The sequence below is a fragment of the Alligator mississippiensis genome, chromosome 7 (genome assembly GCF_030867095.1).
Source record: "Alligator mississippiensis isolate rAllMis1 chromosome 7, rAllMis1, whole genome shotgun sequence".
NCBI classification, from domain to species: Eukaryota; Metazoa; Chordata; order Crocodylia; family Alligatoridae; genus Alligator; species Alligator mississippiensis.
In genome coordinates this window covers 7863571-7883374 of record NC_081830.1, presented here as the reverse complement: position 1 = coordinate 7883374, position 19804 = coordinate 7863571, and the positions used below count along the sequence as shown (strand labels likewise).

The window sequence follows — 19804 nt, the reverse complement described above, 5'->3', positions numbered from 1 at the left end:
CTGTGGAGAGGGGGCGGGACCAGAGGTAGTGGGCAGGGCGAGGCGGAAGGCGGTAGTAAGTGCGGGCCAGGCGGGAGCATGCGCATGCGCATGCGCATGCGCACCGGAGCTGTTAGCGGCGCCAGCGCCGCCCCTCCCACAACCACCACCGGTCAAGTGCCCGCGTGCCCGGACGTGACGTACCCGCATGCCCGGACGTGACAGGCTAAGGGCGGGGCGCGGGGCGGCCTGAAAGGTGCCGCGGGAAACTAGGAGCTCCGGGCGGACACGCCGGTCATGGCCGGAAGTGACAAAGGGGGAGACGGGTACGGAGCGGGCGGAAGAAGCCCCGCCCACTGGGGAGGGGGAGGGGCTAACTGGGTGGGGACGCGGCTAATAGGCGCGGTCTTAAGGAGGCAGGGTGGGGGAGGGGCTTTGCCCCGGACGGCCGGCGCTTTCCCTCCTTTCCTCCCTGCAGGGCGGCGCTGGGGCTGCGGCTGGCGCTGGCGGCGGCCTGGCACGTGGTGCGGGCTCGGCAGACCCGGGACTACCCGCAGGCACTGGGGCTGCTGGACGCTGTGGGGCAGGCGGCCCCCGACGCCGTTGCCTTCCGGCACTATGCCAAGCTGTGCCTGGGCCTGCAGGCCGCGGTGAGCACCCCGCCACGGCCAAGGGTCCCATGATGCTTTGCTTGACCCCCCCCCCAGCTCCGCCCTTTGCTTTTCTCTATCCCTACCTTTCTGGTGTTGAGCCAGTGTCCCATGAGCCTCTGCTTCCCTGGCTGATCCTGCCTGCTGCTTGGTATCCAGTAGTGTTTTTCTTCCCAGCGGGCCCTGGCCAGACTGATGTCCCACAGTGCTTTGCTCCTCTGCCCCCCCCACAGTTGTATCACATTATGACTCTGTCCCATAATGCTTTGCACCACCAGCTGGGCTAGATGTAGCCTGAGATCCCATGATAAGCTGTACTTACTGTATAGCTCATCAGGCCTGTCACTCAGTATCCCATGGTCCTTTTCATGCCCCATTCCTGATCCAGCCTGTATCCCACAATGCTTTGCTTTGCTGACTGAGCCAAACCATGGTTCTCAGCCCCACGATTTTCTGCTCTTCCCCCACCCAGCTGATTGCTCCCTGCTACTCGGTATCCCATGATGCTTAGCTTCCTGGTGCTGGCTGAGTCTCCCACAATCCTTTGTTTCAAACCCCCTGCTGCCCCATGTCCTGCTGTTGGCTACAAATGTCCAACTCAGGATCCTTAAAATTCTGGTTTATTAGGCGGATTGAAACGCTGTAATGAAGTCAGATCATAAACCTTGGGGCTGGTATGTACATACACACACACACACACACACACACACACACACACACACACACACACACACACACACAGTAGCAAACTACAAGAGTCAGATATACCTATCCTGCAGGCACTGGAGTCTGCCGTCGATGGCCAGGCAAGGCTGCTTCCAGCGTGGTGTTATCCTCCGGAAGGGGGTCGCCAGCTGGTCCTTCTGGCTGGACAGGTCGGGTGCTGGTCAAGTTGGAGATCAAGAGGGCGCTCCTGAGGGTCACTTTTCACTGCTTTTTATCTGTCCTTAGCAGACTTTGGTGACTCCCCAGTTTTCAGGTTTGCCCAATCCAGGGGTCGTTGACCCTCGTGGGACTTACCCCCCCTCGGTGGCTACTGGACAGCATCTGTCAGCCCCAGGGGTCGTCCGCATGTACGTGCAGGTTTGGGAGTCCGTTAATGAATTTTGAATAGGGCTCTGTGAGCGGTGGATCTGGAGATATTCAACCCAAAAGTTGGTCCCCGGCGTTGGTTAACTCAGACCAGGGCTTCTAGCCCTTGAACAGTGAAGTTTAGAGAATTCCCGGTTGCTACATTGTCTCCTATTGATTTGGTCCCTTGGTTGATCTGTGGTTTTCCTAGGTGTTAATGGCTGCCTGCTACTGTGTTAGGCATTCAATCACTGATTCGCTCGGGTCCGCCAGTTTGATTCCTGCCCTTGTTAACATTGTTACAATGTATAACTTGCTTCTGAAACTAAACACACTTAGTTAAAAGGTGAGGAGTATAAAATATAAGCTACAAGAGTAATGCCATGGCGCACAAATAGATAAAAATACCAAAATACAAGGGGAGATACAAAATACACACATACAAACTTTAAAACGCAATTTCTTATCTTATCCTGAAAGAAAGAGGAAGGAAGAAAAGGTAGAAGAAAAGAAACGTATCCAAAGAGGGGAGAGCAAATGCAGGCAAGAGGAAAAGGGGGCTTTCTGCTACACTGCTTGTGGTTAGTAGCCCATGATGTGCTTCTCCCCAGGTGATCATGAAGATGCTGGAGGAGGAGGAGCCGGATGAGAAGATCTATGATGCTATGGACACCTACTTTCCTGAGGGCGAGCCTAAACAGCACCCCCTTGCTGTGAGTGCCTTGGGGGCACATCCCTGTACTGTTCCACTTAGCCACACTTTCCCCCCCCAAAAGCAGCTGCATTTTGCAGCAGATCATTGCATCTGGCTTTTTCCCCAGACCCCCCGGGACATTGAGATAGTGACAGAGGCCCAGGAGGCCTTCCGGGCCCAAGTGCTGGGGCTGCTGAGCAACCGACAGGCCAGGGAGAGGTACTTGGAGGTGAGTGGACAAGGGGCAGGGGGCAGGGCTGTGCCAGGGGAGGGCAGAACTCTCACTGTCCATCTGCAGGGGCAGCTGGAGGCTGAGTACGGAGAGGCTTTTCTGCGTATGCTGGAGCAGCTCTTCTATGAGTACCTGCTACGACTGGAGAGTGCCTTGCCCCTGCCCAATGTGAGCCAGGTGAGGGGGTGGGGCTAGGGGAGAGGGGGTGGAGCATGGCAGAGCCCTGCCTCTAACCCCTGCCCCCCTCCCCCTCTCTCTTCAGCTGCATGAGATGGCTTGGAGCCAGTGCCCCCTACCCCAGGGCACACAGTGCCCTAAGGAGCTGCACCTCCTGACCCGCTATCTGGTGGATGTGGGGCACCAGAGTCAGGGTAGGTGGGCGAGTATGTGTGGGAAGAGGTGGAGCCTCTGGTGGGCAAGGGTGTGTGAGGAGGGGCAGAGTCTCGGGACAGCAGTGAGCAGAAAGAAAGTGGTAGTCAGGGCCTGGGTTAAATGAGCTGCCCAGGCCCTGAGTGGCAGGGGTTTAGGAGGGGCTAATGTAAAGGGGGCAGAGCTCTCCCAAGCCATGCCCTTCTGCTCCTTCTCTTCCAGGCCCCCTCCCCCAGCCCCCTCGCACCAACACGCCCACCTCCACCCAGCAGCAGCCTGTGCAGCTGGCACCCCAGCCAGCACCTGGGTCCCTCCAGCACCCGCCCAGGCCGGCCCAGAGCAGCAAAGAGTGAGTGTCTATTGTTCCCATACCCTACCCACCACACACCCTTCGAGCCCCCACTTACGCTGTCCTCTCCCTCCAGCCCTCCCCGTAGACGCAGACTGTACAGCCAGATGCCCAGGGACCAGAAGCAGGGTGGGCACCAGATTCTCAGTGACCCCAGGCATCCAGGTGGGTTATGTTTGTTCCCCCTCAACAGGGATTGGGCCTCAGGGACTCCAGTGTCTATCACCTAAAGGCTGGGGTTGGGGTGCATCCTGTCACTGCAGAATACAGGTGAAGGGGAACCCAGGAGTCTGGGGCAATGAGGGTGTATTTGCCCAGGATAACAGGGAAGTTAAGGAGTCCAGGAGCTGGCCCATAATGCACCCCTCCCTCCCACCAGACACGGTGCAGGACGTAGTGTGGGACTCTGCTGATGAAGAGAGCAGCTTCCTCTGCTGGAAGGTTGAGGAGGGGGAGTTGCGGGGGGGGGAGGGAGGTAGAGTATTGAGCTATCTGGCTGGAATGGTGAGGTCTCAGTGGGGGTACAGAGCTGAATGGGGTGTTAGGGGCCCTGGGTGGGGTGGGGGGACTCTGGCTGAGGTACAGGAGGATCTGGGGGGGGGGCACAGTACTGGGGGAGGATCCCTGGCCAGGGTCTTGGCAAGGTTTGGGAGGCGTTGATGGCACTGGGATGAAGGGCTCTGGCTGGCGTTTTTTGGGGTGCCCAGGCAGGCCCTAGGTATGCCTGGGTTGCTTGGTGGGCCTGGGGCCTATACCCAATCCCCCATATCTCCCCTTTGTACCCCCCCAGGCCACCTACCAGCACACCCAGCACCACACCCTGATCCCCACCTTCCATGACCATGTAGGCTCTCCCAGCACTGGGTGAGTGCCCGCCCCCACCCACTCCCCATGCCCTGACCCCCCAGCTCCCCCATGCCCACCCTCACCCTCCTGTCTCTTCCTGCATAGGTGCCTGAGCTGCATGGACCCTGTCCTGCCTTCACAGGGCAGCCCCCAGCTCTGGGGCACAGACACTGGCTTCCCAGGGGCACCACGCAGTGTTTCTTGCTGACACCCAATAAACACGGGCAGTGGTTGCCACACCCCTGCTGGAGTCTTGCTTGCTTATGGAGGTGTGGGGCTGGCCCAGGAGCAGTCTCTAAAGGGTGGGACTCTTGTTATTCACTGGCGGGGCAGCTGATGAGAAGGAGGGATGGGTGGAGGAATTCTTGCTTCCCAGTGGCCAGGCACTTGCCTCTGCTGGAAGGATGGAGCTAATCCCTGCTGCTGATTGCCTGGGCTAGTTTATCATATGGCCTTCAAGGCTGCTGTTAACTGACCAATGACAAGGAGGCATCTGTGGGGGCATGCTGGATGGAGGGCCCCGGCCTGTGATACTGGGTGCCCTGGAGGGAAGGATTTTGCTGTGGATTGGCTGGGTTGACTCTTGACTCTTCTGTGAAACCCTATGAAATACGAACTTTCATTTCTACTCAGGAGAACTTTTACAGTCTTTTCTCTAATGCCTGAGGAAGGGTGTTTAAGCCTGAAAGCTTGCAATTACAGAAATATTTTGCAAAAATCTTGTTGGTCTAATAAAAGGTATTATCTCTACTACGAGTTCTGATTGCCTCTTCCTCTAGATCAATACAGCTACAACCTGGATACCTAATACAATGCGGAAGATGATGCTCTACAAGGAGAAATGCCTGCTACTGATTCCCTGGGTTAGCCCATCACCTGCCCTGGGCACTGGTGCTGCACCTGCCTTGGGTATCTCAACAATCCCAATCTGGCCTGTGCTGGGGTGGCCTTGGGGTCCACCTATGCAGAGGTCATCATGGGGGTGGAGGTGGCTAGGCACGGGACAGGCAGAGGTCAAGGGTTGCAGTGCACCATCTGTGGGGCCCTCTCCTAACATGCACCAGAGCACTTATGGCTGTGGCATGTCTGACAAGATGCTGACCCTAGTGCTCCCATCATGCTGCAGGGAAGCTTGCTGTTTCCCATGATGCATGGGGGCAGCTGCTGCTGGTGCAATGCCCACCTTTCCATCATGCCCTGGGCCCCTCTCTGTGTCCCACAATGCCCTGGGGCTGTAGGTCCATGCCACCCCACCAATGCTCCCATGAGCCCCCAAAGAGTAGGGGACATGACTAGTTTGCCTCCCACAGTACACTTGGGGGGGGGGGTCGTGTCTGCTCCTGCCGTGGAGCATACCTATCCCACAGCGCAGCGCCCCATCAGCAGTGAGCTTGGTCTTGCTCTGGCCTCTGCCCCCACAGTGACCTTTGACCCGTGCCTGTCACTTGCCAGGGCCCATCATGGCCGCTGCACTCGTGAGGGCTCAGCCGCATCTCCCTGCCACAGGGTAGTGACGTCCTGCTCCGCGCGGACTATAGCTCCCAGTAGGCCCCGCGCCGAGCAGGGGGCAGTCCCCAGTGGCGGGACGGGCGCGAGCGCTGCTGGGAAATGTAGTTCTGCGCCTCCCCAGCCGCGGGTAGGGAACTACAACCCCGTGCTGCCCCGCGAGAGGAAGTGACGTTAGTGGCTCCCGGGGCGGGAGTAGGTGTGCGGGGGCTGCTGGGTGAGGAGTCGTGCGGTGGGTTGTGCTTCCGGGTCGCGGGGAACTGGGCCACGATGCTGATCAAAGTAAAGGTGAGCGATGGGGGTCCGCCGCGGGGCAGAGTGGGCCGGGGGGGGGGCCGCCACGGCGGGGCATTGAGGGGCCAGCTGGGGTGGCGGGAGGGGTTCTCGGCTGTATGTTTTGGGAAGAGCCACCCTGCCTCAGGGTGCCTGAGCGCGGGGGTGGGGAGTGCCACTCCGCTGCATTGTGGGATATGCGCGCCCCGGGGCGGGGGACAAGGGGGCAGGCCTCCCCGCCGCGGAGCATTGTGGGAGCCGGGCCGGGCCCGCCCCTTGGGGGCTTTGGGAACGTGGGGGGGCGGCCCTGGGCCATAATGGGAAGGTAGAGGTTGCACCAGGGGCAGGTGGCTCATGGCTGCCCCAGGGCATTGTGGGAAGTGGGGGTGCCTGGGGGGTGCTTGGCTGGGTCTGATCTAGGAGCAGCTGCCTCAGGACGTTGTGGGAAATGGGGTGGGGCTTGTGGCAAGGGTGGGCTGGCCCTGAGGCATGCTGGGAAGGTACGAGGGAAACAGGGCTACCTGAGGCTTGATGGGAGAGCAGTGTGCTGGAGGACCTGCTGTGGTTGCCCTGGTGCATTGTGGGAGGGGTCCCCCGGGGTGGGGTGGGGTGGGCCCTGCCCTCCAATCATAGGGCAGGGGGTGTGAAATGGGCACGGCCCACCCCAGGGGACCAGGTGATGCCCAGGGAGGCTCCCCTGCCGCTGTGCTACAGCGCCAGGCCTCTCCTTCCCAGTGTGGCCTAGTATGACCAGTTCTGGGGGCAAGGGGAAGCTGGACTCTGCAGCCAGGACTGTGCAGCCCCTAGCAGTGGCCGAGCCCTGGGGTCCAGCTGGGAGCTCAGACCGGTGACCAGTAAAAGCCCCAAGGCCTGGCACTTTCTGGGGCCTCCTGTACCCCAGTGGGGGGTGGGGGGGAGGGTGCAGCAGGGGCTCATGATGGGTGTTGGGGGAGGGGAAGGACCCAGAGGGTGCTGCCCTGGTGTATTGTGGGAGGTGCCTGTGTCTTCCCCCCCCCCCCCCCCCCCCCCCCCCCGAGTCTGTTCCTACAATGCACTGGGGTAAGGGGAAAGGCTTTGCCCCAGTACATTGTTGGGGGGGGTTCTGCCTATTTCCTCTTGACCCCACTGTGGTGGCAGGGTTTCAAGGTGGGGATATGTAAGGGGGTAGGGGTGAGATGGAGTCTACCCTAGTGCATTCTGGGAAGCAGGAAAGATTGGGCGGGGGGTCTCTGCCCCAGTGCACTTTGGGAGTGTGGTAGTCTATGCATCGTGGGATGTGTAGTGAGCAGGATCTTGGGGGAAGGTAGATGGGGGGGGGGGGGGGTCTTCCACCCCAGTGCATCATGGGAAGGGGGGGTCACCTAACCTGGGACATCCTGGGAGGCAGTTGCTAACAAGTCCTCCCCTTTTTCTGTGGCAGACACTGACTGGGAAAGAGATTGAGATTGACATTGAGCCCACAGACAAGGTACTGGTGGCAGGGTGGGTGGCGGGGCACAGTGTTGGGGCGGAACCCCTCCCAGAAGCCCCTGGGACAGAGACCAAGGACCCCAGGCAGGGTATCTATTCTTGGCGTCTGACCCCTTTCCTCTCAGAAGCCCCTGGGGCAGAGACCTCGACCGGGAGAGCCCAGCTCAGCTTTGCCTCTTGCTCCCAGAATTCCCCAGGGCAGCATCCTCATACCAAGTGTCTCTAGGTGCAGCCCAGCCCCCTTCCTTCCCTCCCAGAATCCCCTGGGGCAGGAGGGGTGATGGCTTGGGGATGGCACCCTTCCTGCAGCCCCTGTCTGTCTGTCTGTCTGCCTGTCTCTGTCTATGCCCAGGTGGAGCGGATAAAGGAGCGGGTGGAAGAGAAGGAGGGCATCCCACCGCAGCAGCAGCGCCTCATCTACAGTGGCAAACAGATGTGAGTGGTGGGGGGTAGGCCTGGCATATTGTGGGATAGAGAGGGACTGCAGTCTGAAAGCAGGCAGCATGTGGGGCAGGAAGCCAGGAGTAGAGCTGTGGATGGGGCAGGGAGCAGAAAGCAGAGCAGTGGATGGTGCAGGGTCACGGAGCAGGTGGCAGAGAGCAGAGCAGCAGATGGGACCAGGGACATGGGGCAGGGAGCCAAAGGCAGAGCAGCGGGTGGGTCGGAGGGCACAGGGCAGCGAACAGCAGCAGGTGGCAACAGAAATGCAGGGCAGGGAGCTGAAAGCAGAGTAGCGTATGGGACCGGGGGCACAGAACAGAGAGCAGAGCAGTGGATCAGGCTGGAGAAGGGGACTGAAGTTCTCCAGGAGCTTTAATGGGTGGCCTGCTTGCCAAAAAGGTTGCCATCCCCCATGCCCCTCCATCCAGGATAAGGTGGAATAGGACCCAAGCATCCGGGCTCCCAGGCCCCACTCCGCTTGTAGAGCTGAGAGAGAACCCAGACATCCTGGCTTCCCCCCCTCCACGCTATCAGAGGGAACCCTGGGGTCTGGGCCCCTGCCTAACCCCCGTCTGTCTCTCTGGCAGGAACGACGAGAAGACGGCCGCCGACTACAAGATCCAGGGGGGATCCGTGCTGCACCTGGTGCTGGCCCTGCGTGGTGGGGGGCTGCGATGATGGGGTCCCCTCCTGTCTCCCCAAAAGCACTGACACCCCCCTCCCCCCACTCCTGCTAGACTGGCCATGCCTTGCCCCCTCCCCTACATATCCCACGGACTCTTACTGAGGACACTGGCTCCATGGTTGGGAGCCTCACTCCTGCCCTTGGTGGGTGGGGGGGTGGGCATTTGGATGTAAGCCAGGCCCTTCCCCAGCCCCCATGCTCCATCACTCAGCCCCCTCCCCCACTTCCTGTCTCCCTCAATGTGTTTGAATAAAGGTGTCTGCGTGGCTGGGATGCTGCTGATTCTGGGGTGGAACAGGCCAGCAACACCAAGCTCCCTTGTGTGCTGGGAAGGGAGGAGGAGGTGGTCACCCAGAGACCCCACAACCTGCAGTCACCTCTGGGGTGAGGCATGTTGAGGCTGAAAAGATGCAGCTGGCTCTAGGGTGCAGCATATGGTAGGGGGGATATACTGGCCCCCCAGCCTGGTTAGAGATGTGGCTGGCTCTGGGTTGGGGCATGTTGGCGGTTTATACAGGCCCTGACATCCAGCAGCCCAATGCAGCTGGCTCTGGGGTGGAGCATATTTGGGGGTGCTATTCAGCTACGCTTGCTAGCATTGCAGCTGAAAGAGACTTGGGGATCATGACTGACCACAAGATGAACATGAGCCACCAATGCAATGTCACAGCTAGTAAAGTGAACAAAACTCTGCCTTGCACCCATAAATGCTTCTCAAGTAAGTCTCAGGATGTCATCCTTCCACTGCACTTGCCTTGGTGAGGCCCCAGCTGGAGTACTGCATCCAGTTCTGGGCTCCACAATTCAAGAAGGATGTGGAGAAGCTTGAGAGTCCAGAGGAGAGCCACAGGCATGGTCAGAGGGCAGGAGAACAGGCCTTATAAAGAGAGGCTGAGAGCCATGGGACTCTTCAGCCTGGAAAAGTGCAGGCTCGGGGGTGACCTGGTGGCAGCCTATAAGTACATAAGGGGTGTGCATCAGGATCTGGGGGATTGTCCACCAGAGCACTCCAAGGGACAACAAGGACCAACAGTCACAAACGCTTCCAAGACTGTTTTAGGCTTAGGAAAAACCTTACTGTCTGAGCCCCCAAGGCCTGGAATAGACTCCCTCCAGAGGTGGTGCAGGCACCTACTGTGGACTCTCAAAAAACATTTGGTCGCTTATCTTGCTGGGGCAGGAGGCTGGACTTTGTCTTTTGAGGTCCCTTCCAGCCCTAATGTCTATGAAATCTGGCCCTGAGGTGCAGCCATCTCTGGGGTAGGGTGCAGTGGTGGTATGCAGGGCTCCCCCATTCAACACCAAGATGCAGCTGGCTCTGGGGTGGGACACTTTGGAGGAGTGGAATATGGAGGCTCCTTCCACCCAGCTGAGATGCACTTGGCACTGGGGTGGGGGGTGCTATTCACTTTCCCCCCCAGACACACACACAGCCTTGATATGTAGCTAGCTCAGGTGGAGTGGGTTACATAGCCCACCCTACCTGGCCATGAGATGCAGCCACCTCTGGGGTGGGCTCAGTGTAGGTGATGATCATATAGCTGTCCTGAGATGCACCTGGCTTTGGGGTGGGGCTTTCTGTAGTCCCCACCAAGCACTAAGTTGAAGCTGGTACTGGGGTGGGGCTCTTTATACAGGCCCCACCTCATTCCACCCCGAGATGTGGCTGGCTCTGGGGTGGGGCAAATGAGGGGGAATATACAGGCCCCCACAACCCCGTCCTAAGATGCAGTCACCACTGGGGTGGGGCTCATGGGGGTGTTTAATGCCCATGGTGTGGTGCAGCTGGCTCCAGGGCAGGGCATGTTGTGGGGGTTCATGTGGGGATCTCATTACCTGCTGCTGCAATGCAGCCACTTCTGGGGGAGGTGTTTATACAGCTTCCCCTTTACCCTGAGTTGCAGCTGGCTCTGAGGTGGGGCACATTGGGGGTTATACAGGCCCCACCCAGTGCAGGGATGTGGTTGGCTCAGGGGTGGAGCAGAGTTGGGGGATGTATGGTCCCTCCACTGGCTTCTGAGATGTGGCTGGCTCTGGGGTGTTTTACACATGCCCCAGCCCTGAGATTTCTGACTGACATGGAGAGGGTTATACAGCCCTCCGTCCCCGGGCTGGGATGCAGCTGCCTCTGGGCTGGGTCATACAGGGCCACCCACAGCCAGTGCTGCTGAGGCTGGCTCTAGGGTGGAGTAGGTTGGGGGGAGCTTATTCACACGGGGCCGCACTCCCTGCTGCTCCGATGCAGCCCCTTCGGGTGGGGGGCGTTATTCAGGACCGCGCTCTGAGATGCAGCCGGCTTTGAGGTAGGGCCGCGGGCCCTTTAAGGACAGGCAGCGCCGAGGACGCTCTAGCCCGGCGTCTCGATAGTCACGTGGGTGCCGGCGGGGACATGGGGGTGCTGCCGAGGCTGGTGGTATTTGACCTGGGTGAGGTCACGTGCCTGGGGGAGGTCTGTGCAGTGGGGGCACTGCAGGGGGCGGGGAGGGGGCAGGCCAAAAGGGGTGTGGGGGGCACTGAAGAGTGTGAGCTGGCAAGATCCTGGAGGGCAGGGACCCAGTGGGGGCACTGGATTGGGGGGGTGGGACACTGGTTGGGGGGGTTGGGCACTGAGAGGAGCCGGAGCCTGGAGGAGCACTGAAGGTGTGAGGGGGCAGGAGCTGGGGGGCTCTGGGGATGTAAATGGTCTGGGTTGGGGGTTGCTGCCATCCTGGACCCCCCTAACAGAGTCAGGGGGTGCTGCTCCTCCTTCCGTCCCGCAGACTACACCCTGTGGCCCTTCTGGGTAGACACCCACGTCACCCCCCCCTTCCGCCACGCCAGGTTAGTGAAGAACAGGGAGGGGTGGGGGGGCTGTGGCAGGTGTCTGTGGCTGGTGTGCCCAGTCTGAGGGTGCCCCTGCCCCCCCACAGCGCGGGTGTGGTGCTGGACGCAGGGGGCCGCCCCGTGCGCCTCTACCCCGAGGTGGTGGCTGTGCTGGAGCGGCTGAGCAGCCTGGGTGTGCCGGTCGCCGCTGCCTCCCGGTGAGTGCCGCCTGCCCGCTCCCCAGTCCCCCCCTCTTGCTGCCCCCCACTGACCCTTCACCCCGACCCCTAGGACGAGCGAGACACGGGGGGCAGCCCAGCTGCTGGAGCTGTTCGGGCTGCAGCGCTTCCTGCAGCAAACGGAAATCTACCCAGGGGCCAAGACCGCTCATTTCCACAGGTACCGGCCCCTCACATACCCCTCATGCCCCCATCCCAGGGATCCACCCTAGGGCCAAGATGGCCACTTGCACTAGTACCAACCCCACGGCCCCCAGAGAAATACCCCAGGGGCCAAGATGGCTTATTTCCACGGGTACTGACGCCCACAGCCCTGAGATCTACCCCTGGGATGGGCCCAGCACCCCCTGTGGCCCCCATGGGCCACCCAGAGATCTACCCCGGGGGTAAGACAGCTCCTTTTCACAGGTATAGCCCCCCTTGACGCTCCCCCATGGCCCCAAAGACATGTAAGAGCCACCCCTCATCCACCCTGCCCCCTGGGCAGAGATCCACCCACCTCCTCACCAGTGCTTCCAGATCCCACGTGGCCCCTACACCCCCCCATGTATGGGGGACAGGTACCCCACACCACATCTACCCCAAGGACAAGATGTCCGTATCCCCAAACCCCCACAAAATCTGGAAGCGGGGGGGGGGGTGCCCTCCACAGCCCCTGATCTCTGCCACCCCTCCAGGCTGCAGCAGGACACCGGGATCCCCTTCGCCCAGATGCTGTTCTTCGACGATGAGCCCCGCAACATCCAGGATGTCAGCAACTTGGGTAGGGGAGGCCGAGCCCCCAGCTGGGGGGGCACAAGGAGACCCCAGGGCTGGTGGGCAACCAGGGAGGTGGCAGGGAAGGGAGTGGGGGGAGCAATGGGGCCCCTCTCACCCTGCTTTTTCCCCTGCAGGTGTCACCTGCGTGCTGGTCCCTGCCGGGATGACCCTGGCTCTCCTCGCCCGTGGCCTGGAGGCCTTCGCCGGGTCCTGACCCCCCCACATGGAGCAGGGCCACAACCCCCACATGATAAAGTCCTGAGACCCCCATTGCCGTGTGTGCAAGATAACAGTCTACTGCTGCCGCCTGTGTGGGATAACAGCCTACTGGTGCGGGGCGGGAGGCGCCAGGTGGGGCAGATCCACGCCGTGCAGCCTCTACATGTGAGAGGGCAATGCCCCCCACCCCACATCCGCGCCTGGGGTTTGGGCAGAAATGGGGCCGCGGCCCCTTTTAAGGAAGGGGTGTTGAAGCTGGTGCGTCACGTACTTGTCATGTGTCATGTGACTTGGCCTGTCCTACGTCACGTGCCGCGGAAGGCGGAAGTGCGGCCGCAGCGATGAGCGCCCTGGGGAAGATGTTTGGGAAGGGTGAGCGCCCCTTCATTCCCCCTCCTCGGCCTAGCGGGGTGGTATCACCCGTGGGGAGCGCAGGCCGTACGGAACCAAATGCTCCGGGGGGGGGGCAGGATAAAGTCTCATGTGGATGAACTGAACGGACCGCAGCGCTTCCGGGCTGTACCATCTCATGCTTCGCTGGGCGGGACTGTACCACTTCGCGTCTGGGCATGGAGGGGCTGTAGCATTGTCTGTGGGTTGGGAGGCTCCTACTACCGCTTCCTGGTTCTGGGTGGGCCGTTCCACTTCATGTCGGGACGGGGGTGTGTGCCATGTCTCCGTGCTTGTGGGGGCGTCTGTACCACAACTCCCTGCTGGGGGGGTGGGAAGGGGGACTGTGACAATCTCTGGGTGACGGGGGAGGAGGACCCTACTAAACTGCGAGGCTGGGCTGTACCACTTTGTACGGAGTGGGGGTGTACAATCTCTTCCTGGTTAAAGGGAGAATGTACCATATGGGGGGAGGGGCGGTGTCCTGGGTGTATCATTTCCTGTTTTGGGGGATGTACCATTTCTTCCTACTTGTGGGTGACATGGACTGTACCATTCTTTGTAGGCAGGATGGGGTGCTGTACCACCCTGCTTGGTCTAGGGCAGGCCATACCATGACATATCTGCAGAGGGGAGGACTGCATCACTTCTTATCTAGTTGTGGGAGGAAGTGATATCTACCATTTGTCTCCTGGGTGGGGTGGACTGTACCATCTCCATCCAGTTTGGGGAGTGGAACACCAGGCCTGTTAGGAGTTTCCCACAATGCACTTGGGGCCCAGGAGGGGAAGGAGAAGGGGGGCAGTATGGGGTGACCCTGGCCCCTCCCACCCCCCAGGGAAGAAGGGGAAGGTGCCAACCCCGCAGGAGGCCATCCAGCGGCTGCGGGAGACGGAGGAGCTGCTGCTCAAGAAGCAGGAGTTCCTGGAGACCAAGATCCAGCAAGAGCTGGTGACCGCTCGCAAGCATGGCACCAAGAACAAGAGGGGTGAGCTGGTGGGGGCGGGGCCCCAGTTTGGGGTGGAACAGAGCCATGGGCAGGGCTGGCCAGCTGGAGAGAAGAGGTGGAGCTTCCCAGGTGGGGGTGGAGCTTATGGACAAGGCATCTCAGCTGGGGGGAGGGGGTGAAGCAGGGGAGGGCGGAGCCATGAGCAGTGGAAGGCGGAGTTGCATGTGGGCAGGGGCAGACCCATGGGGCAGGTCTCACCAGTGCGGGGGTGGGGGAGAGGCTCTGGGGCTGGGTGATGGGGTATCTGGGTATGGGGACAAGCCCAGAGGACATCCCTGCCCTCCCACCGCTCCTGCTCAGCGGCGCTGCAGGCGCTGAAGCGCAAGAAGCGGTACGAGGGGAAGTTGGCGCAGCTGGATGGGACCCTGTCAACCATTGAGTTCCAGCGGGAGGCGCTGGAGAACGCCACTACCAACACTGAGGTGCTCAAGACTATGTCGGACGCTGCCCGCGCCATGAAGCAGGCCCACCAGAACATGTGGGTGCCAGCAGGGGCGGGGCTAGGGCAGGGGGCGGGGTTGAAGGGGGTCATTGCTCCACCTTCTGTGGTACTTATGGGCTCCAGGCTTCACCCATCCAAAGGGAGAGGCCCCACCCCTCGGAAGGATCCTTCTGCCTCGCCGGTGGGGCAGAGGTGGTGGCTCTGCTCCCTCTTGGCAGGGTGCAGTGGGGCTTTCCGAGGCCCCAATTCCCCTGCGGAGCTCACAGTCTCCCCACCTCTCCTAGGGACATTGACAAGGTGGACGACCTGATGTCCGATATCACGGAGCAGCAGGACATTGCCCAGCAGATCTCAGATGCCATCTCCAAGCCTGTGGGCTTTGGTGACGACGTGGATGAGGTGAGGAGGGGCAGGGCCCCGTCCTTCAGAGAGGGATGGATTCTCAGGGGCCTGGGAGGGTGAGATCTTGGCTGCGAGGGGTCCATCGCCCTTTTTCTGCCTTCACTGCATCTCTCTTCCCCCCCCATCCCAGGATGAACTACTGGCTGAGCTGGAGGAACTGGAGCAGGAAGACCTGGACAAGGAGCTGCTGAACGTGGGGGAGCCGGAGCTACCGGCTGTCCCAAGCGCCCACCTACCGGCTGTACCAGGTACAGGCAGTACAATATTCCACTTCTCCCCACCGCCATCCGTGCACCACGGCTTGATCGCTCTCCTTTCAGAACTCTGCCAGTCTCAGCTGCCTGCCTTCCCTTGTTTGGACCCTACAGGGACCCATGGAAGGGCAGGAAGAGGTCACGGCTTCTCAGGGAAGCCCCTGGCCCCTCTATCCTGACTCCCTAGGGCACCATCATCCTGATCTTCCCCATCACCCTCAGTGACACATGTCATGTGTGCCCCCTCCCTGCCCCCCACAATCAGCACTTCTTAACTGTTCCCAAAGGGCTCCCCTGGGCCCAGCCTCCCATGGCTGGAAATCTGTCGCAAAAGCCACGGGCAACCTCCAGTACACCAGCCATTCAGGATTTGGCTGTTCTCCTAGGCCTGACCTGGTTTTTGCCCCCATTGCCCTTCACCAACCCTGCAGTGGAAATGCAGTGTGGGAGGATACTCCACAGATTTGGTGGGCTTAAGGTGGGGAGGTTGCACTGCACCCACCAGTCCTATATGGGGTAGAGGGAACTAAGGAGGGAGGGACTAGTAAGTCAATGAGATCTGGGGCTGAAGGCATGTGGCAGGGGAGGTGGGTGATTGGTGGATGCTGTGGCATCTGGGACTAACATGGGAGGAATGCAATGGGTGACATGCTATGGAGGAAGGAGGATTGGTGGATGTGGTGAGGATCTGGGGCTGTGGGGATGCATTGAAGCTAGAAGGGATGGGTGGGCACAGTGGGATGCAGGGCTGAGGGGAGCTGCTGAGAAGGGTGGGAGGGATTGGTGGATGCTTAGGTGATGCACTGTGGGGGAAGAAAGGATTGGTGGGTGTCATGGGATCTAGGGATAAGGTGATGTTCCCTGGGGCAGAAATGAGTTGGGGAAGTGGGATCAGAGTCGGAGGGGACGCACGGGGGAAGGGATTGGCAGGTCCATGGGAACTGGGGCTGAAGGGCCTTGCCAAGGGTGGTGGGTGATCGGGTGCAGTAGGATGGGATCACCACCCTACTCCCAGAGGGGATGCACCAGAAGGGGCAGGGGCCATTGATGGGTGTAGTGGGATCCTGGGGTAACATGCTGGAAAGGGAGGGGGTTTGGGGCATCCCATTCACTTCCAGTGTCTGTTCTTCTGTCCCCTTCCCCACCAGCCACCAAGGCCACAGCCACAGACGAAGAGAAGGAACTAGAGCAACTGGCTGCCTCGCTTTCCTGATGCATGCTGGGAAACCACCCCCTCCTGGGCTATTCCCAGCACCCCCGCCCTCCCCAGAAGTGGACACAGCCCTGTGCACCTACACAGAGCTTTACAGATTTCTGTGGGCCAGAGACTAACTCTAAGTGGGGCCAGGGTTCCCCCCTCCCCCAGATCCCTGGGTTCCCCCCACACAAATCCCCCTAGCTGTGGGGCTGGACTGGGCTGCAAGGGCTGGGGTCCCCTGTTGCCCATACTTGTGGAGGGGGGTAGGGGTCTGGACCTCAGGCCTATGATTCCCTAGGACTGATTCCTTGGGGGGTGAGGGGCCCCCCTACACCCACTCCTGGGAAACGCCGGCAGGACGCAGGCTGGAGGGCTGCGTCCCCAGAACACTACAGGTGCCTTTGTGGGGGGGGCACGATGAGGGGCCATACTGCTTGTTGGGGGCTGCTCTTAGCCCCCTCATCTACTCAGGGGCCTTGTATTGCAGGTTAACCCTTTCCTTGCTGCCTTTAAATAGGGGCTTCCTCTGCACCCCTCTCGGTGCTGATTGTGGGGGGGAGGCAGGGCGGAGGCGTTGTTGGGGGAGCTTTGTTTCCTGGGTGGGTTTATTGGGGTTCAGGCTGGGGGAGATTCCAAAGCTCCCCCCCCGCCGGCTGAATAAACTCGGTGAGGATCTCTGTGGCTCTGTGGTGGCTCCCAGTGCCGTGACACAGTGGGGGGCTCCCCTCAGCAATGGGGCCCCCAGTGAGGGCAGAGCTAGTTTTGGGGTGTCTTCCCCCCCAGCTGGCTTTCTCAAAAGCATTGGTGGCCTTGAGGGGCCCGACTAGCCCACCTTCTTCTTGTCGGACGGCCCAGCAGCTGAGGGGGCTTTTGTTGGGGGTCCGCTGGCCCCTGTCCCTGTCCGGCCTCCCCAGGCAGTCTCAAGGGCATGCAGCTCTGCTGGGGGGCGCTCAACCTGGAAGCGCAGCACCCAGGGGCTCTGCAGCAGCTCTAAGGTGCTGAAGCGCCGGGCTGCTTCCCGCAGTAGGTGCTGGATCAGGTCCTATGGGGGATGGGGGGCAGTAAGAGGGCACCCCTGGTGTGGGGGGTACCCCCTGCCTCACCCCCTTAAGGACCTGGATCTGTTCTACTCTCCCATACACCCTGCTGGCCCCCCAGAGCCCTTTGCCCGATTTCGTGCCCTGAGCACTCCCTTACTGCCCCCCAACACACACACTCTCCCAGTTCCCCATGCAGGATTTCCTGCCCCCTGACTGTGGTGGGTACCTTGCAGTCCTCGGGCACTGAGGGCTGGGCGGGGAAGACGACATCACGCTGGGTGTCACGCAGTAGGCGCTTGAGGTTGGTGTCATCAAAGGGCAGGTGGGCGACCAGCAGTGTGTAAAGGATGACTCCCAGGCTCCAGACATCAGCCAGGAAGGGGTCGTAGGGCATCCCCAGCAGGATTTCAGGGCAGGCGTAGGCAAAGCTACCGCAGTAGGTCTGGCTCAGGAGCGCTGGCACAGCTGCAGCCCCGTCCCCAGCCAGGACCAGCCCAGAGCCCCCGCTCATGGCCCGTGCGAACCCGAAGTCTGACACCTTGATGTTCTCCTGCTTGTCCAGAAGCAGGTTCTCCAGCTTCAGGTCCCTGCAGGGTAATGGGCAGGGGGTGATGGGTACTTGGGCCATGGGCCTCACTGGAAGGAATGGATGGCGCACGAGATAGTGATGGGCACAGGGGCAGAGGGCAGGCCAGTAAGGGGTGCAGGGACCAGGGGGTGATGGGCATTGCAGGAATGGGCAGGGGGTATAGGCACGGGCCATGAGCATCACGGGGGTAATGGGGAACAGGGCAGTGATGGGCACTAGGGGTAGGGGGTGATGTGAGGCACCTGAGAGGGATGGGAACAAGGAGATGTGAGTTGGAAAGGGGTGATGGGGTACTGAAGCAGGGTGGGGGAGTGCACCTGGGGAGCAGAAGGTGGGTGGTGACGGGGGACCTGGGTGCTGGTGGCATGGAAATGCCGTGGGGCTGGGGGCTGCCAGGGACAGGTGGGCGCACCGGTGCACGATGCTTTTGCTGTGCAGGTAGGCCACAGCCAGCACGAGCTGGGCAAACCAGCGGCCGGCAAGGCCCTCAGCGCAGGGCCCCGCACGCTGCACCCGCTCCAGCACATCGCCACCTGGTGCCAGCTCCATGGCGATGTAGTGGCGCGACGTTGTCTCGATGGCCTGGTAGAAGATCACCAGGTGCTTGTGGCGCAGCCCCTTCATCACCTGTGGGTGATGCCCATGCACTGGGTTAGTGGGGCAGGGTCTAGCTCTGCCCTGCCTCCTGGTGGGCCTTGCCCCCTGGCTGGGCCCAATCCCTGCCCCTGGTGCAGGAACGGGTGGACCTGGATTTCGCGGGGTAGAAACTTGTTGAGGTAGTCCTCTGAGGCCTTCTTTTTGGAAATGATCTTGACGGCCACCTTGGTCTTCTGCTTGACGAAGTAGGCCTCATACACAACGCCGTAGGAGCCGTGGCCAATGACGCGGCCCAGCTGGTAGCCGTACTGGTCCATCACTGACAGGTAGGGGGTTGAGCCCCCTGCCGCCTCCGCCCCCTTGGCCCCCCGCATGGCACCAGCCCCCCGCCGCGGCTCCAGGGGCTGCGGGCCAGCGCGACTGCAGGCGGGTGCGCTGCGGGAAGCCAGTGCCCTGAGAAAGCGGATGGGCAAGGGGGGAGGTCAGCGTGCCCAGGACCCCACATAGGGGACCCCCATCAGCCCCCCGCCCAGTAGGCCATGATCCCCTCTCTCCTGCCGCCTTCCACCAATCAGCAAGGAGCCCACCTGGGCCCTGCCGCTGCCCCTGACTTGCTGACCTGGAATCACACCCCTAAGCTGGTGACATCACAGTGCTCCCCAACAATCCAGGCACCCCCATTGGCTGGAGCCAGTCACCAGGGTGATGGGGAAGGGGGGGGTCTCTTCCCCTTCTTCCTCTGGAGCATTCCCTTTGTGGGGGAGCATCATCTCAGTGGGGGGAACTGGGGGGCATTGGGGAGCTGCCCATGCCCCACATGGGGGGGTGATTTGTGGGTGTTCATATATTGGGGCCACTAGGGAATGGGGGTTCAGCTTGGGTCACCCAGAACCCCCCATTTTGGAGAGCTGCTAGAGGCCCCCCTTCCTCCTCTCAGAAATAGGGACCTGGCCCTTTAAGGCCTCCCACCGCCTTCTGTGCACAGTGCCCTTTAAGGCGGCCCCAAAGGCGGGAGAGAGGGACGGCCGCAGCGGAACTACGTCAGGGGTGGACATGAAGGCCAGGCCGGGCACTAAGGGCGGAAGTAGCGGGTGGACGTGGCTAGGGCTGACCTGGCCGTCGCCTGAAGGTCCCCACAACTTGTCGCTCTTGGTTCCGGCCGGGGGGGCAGTTCTCCGGGGAAGGGCCGACGTCCGCTTGTCGGGGGACCCTCCGGGAAGCCGAGCAGGGGGTTTGGAAGCGTCTGAGCCGGAGCAGGGGGGCGCCGGAGGTCAGGCGTTGTGACAGGCAGCCGCGAGC

General features: G+C 61.1%; 5 protein-coding genes across 10 annotated transcripts; 4 read left to right on the top strand and 1 right to left on the bottom strand.

The window, feature by feature from the left end:
- Positions 1–157: 157 nt before the first annotated feature.
- Positions 158–4940, top strand: TINF2 (TERF1 interacting nuclear factor 2). 4 transcript variants are annotated; one of them, XM_059730467.1, is made up of 11 exons: positions 158–305; positions 458–629; positions 2312–2413; positions 2522–2623; positions 2693–2794; positions 2889–2997; positions 3218–3344; positions 3421–3509; positions 3724–3785; positions 4135–4208; positions 4296–4940. In XM_059730467.1, exons 1-11 carry the CDS (start codon positions 277–279, stop codon positions 4396–4398), a joined length of 1071 nt encoding a protein of 356 aa, XP_059586450.1. In that variant the 5' UTR covers positions 158–276; the 3' UTR covers positions 4399–4940. The 4 variants fall into 4 exon arrangements, with proteins under 4 accessions (XP_059586450.1, XP_059586449.1, XP_059586452.1 ...); XM_059730466.1 differs by having other exon boundaries at positions 2693–2803; XM_059730469.1 differs by lacking the exon at positions 458–629 and having other exon boundaries at positions 165–305; positions 2693–2803.
- Positions 4941–5877: 937 nt separating this feature from the next.
- On the top strand, positions 5878–8833 carry NEDD8 (NEDD8 ubiquitin like modifier). Its single transcript, XM_006259722.4, has 4 exons — positions 5878–5984; positions 7390–7437; positions 7792–7874; positions 8468–8833. Exons 1-4 carry the CDS (start codon positions 5967–5969, stop codon positions 8556–8558), a joined length of 240 nt encoding a protein of 79 aa, XP_006259784.1. The 5' UTR covers positions 5878–5966; the 3' UTR covers positions 8559–8833.
- Positions 8834–10886: 2053 nt separating this feature from the next.
- On the top strand, positions 10887–12635 carry MDP1 (magnesium dependent phosphatase 1). Its single transcript, XM_006259721.4, has 6 exons — positions 10887–10991; positions 11325–11385; positions 11475–11585; positions 11659–11766; positions 12284–12369; positions 12500–12635. The coding sequence occupies exons 1-6, from the start codon at positions 10955–10957 to the stop codon at positions 12577–12579; spliced, it is 483 nt and encodes a 160-aa protein (XP_006259783.1). The 5' UTR covers positions 10887–10954; the 3' UTR covers positions 12580–12635.
- Positions 12636–12847: 212 nt separating this feature from the next.
- Positions 12848–16960, top strand: CHMP4A (charged multivesicular body protein 4A). Of its 3 annotated transcripts, none has more exons than XM_006259723.4 (6): positions 12848–12956; positions 13813–13962; positions 14284–14461; positions 14710–14824; positions 14958–15075; positions 16230–16960. In XM_006259723.4, exons 1-6 carry the CDS (start codon positions 12926–12928, stop codon positions 16292–16294), a joined length of 657 nt encoding a protein of 218 aa, XP_006259785.1. In that variant the 5' UTR covers positions 12848–12925; the 3' UTR covers positions 16295–16960. The 3 variants fall into 3 exon arrangements, with proteins under 3 accessions (XP_006259785.1, XP_059586453.1, XP_059586454.1); XM_059730470.1 differs by lacking the exon at positions 12848–12956 and adding an exon at positions 13020–13176; XM_059730471.1 differs by lacking the exon at positions 12848–12956 and adding an exon at positions 13063–13246.
- An 88-nt stretch (positions 16961–17048) lies between these two features.
- TSSK4 (testis specific serine kinase 4) lies at positions 17049–19669 on the bottom strand. Its single transcript, XM_059730465.1, has 3 exons — positions 18655–19669; positions 17546–18535; positions 17049–17321 (listed from the first exon to the last, which is right to left on the bottom strand). Exons 1-3 carry the CDS (start codon positions 18877–18879, stop codon positions 17103–17105), a joined length of 1434 nt encoding a protein of 477 aa, XP_059586448.1. The 5' UTR covers positions 18880–19669; the 3' UTR covers positions 17049–17102.
- Positions 19670–19804: the final 135 nt, after the last annotated feature.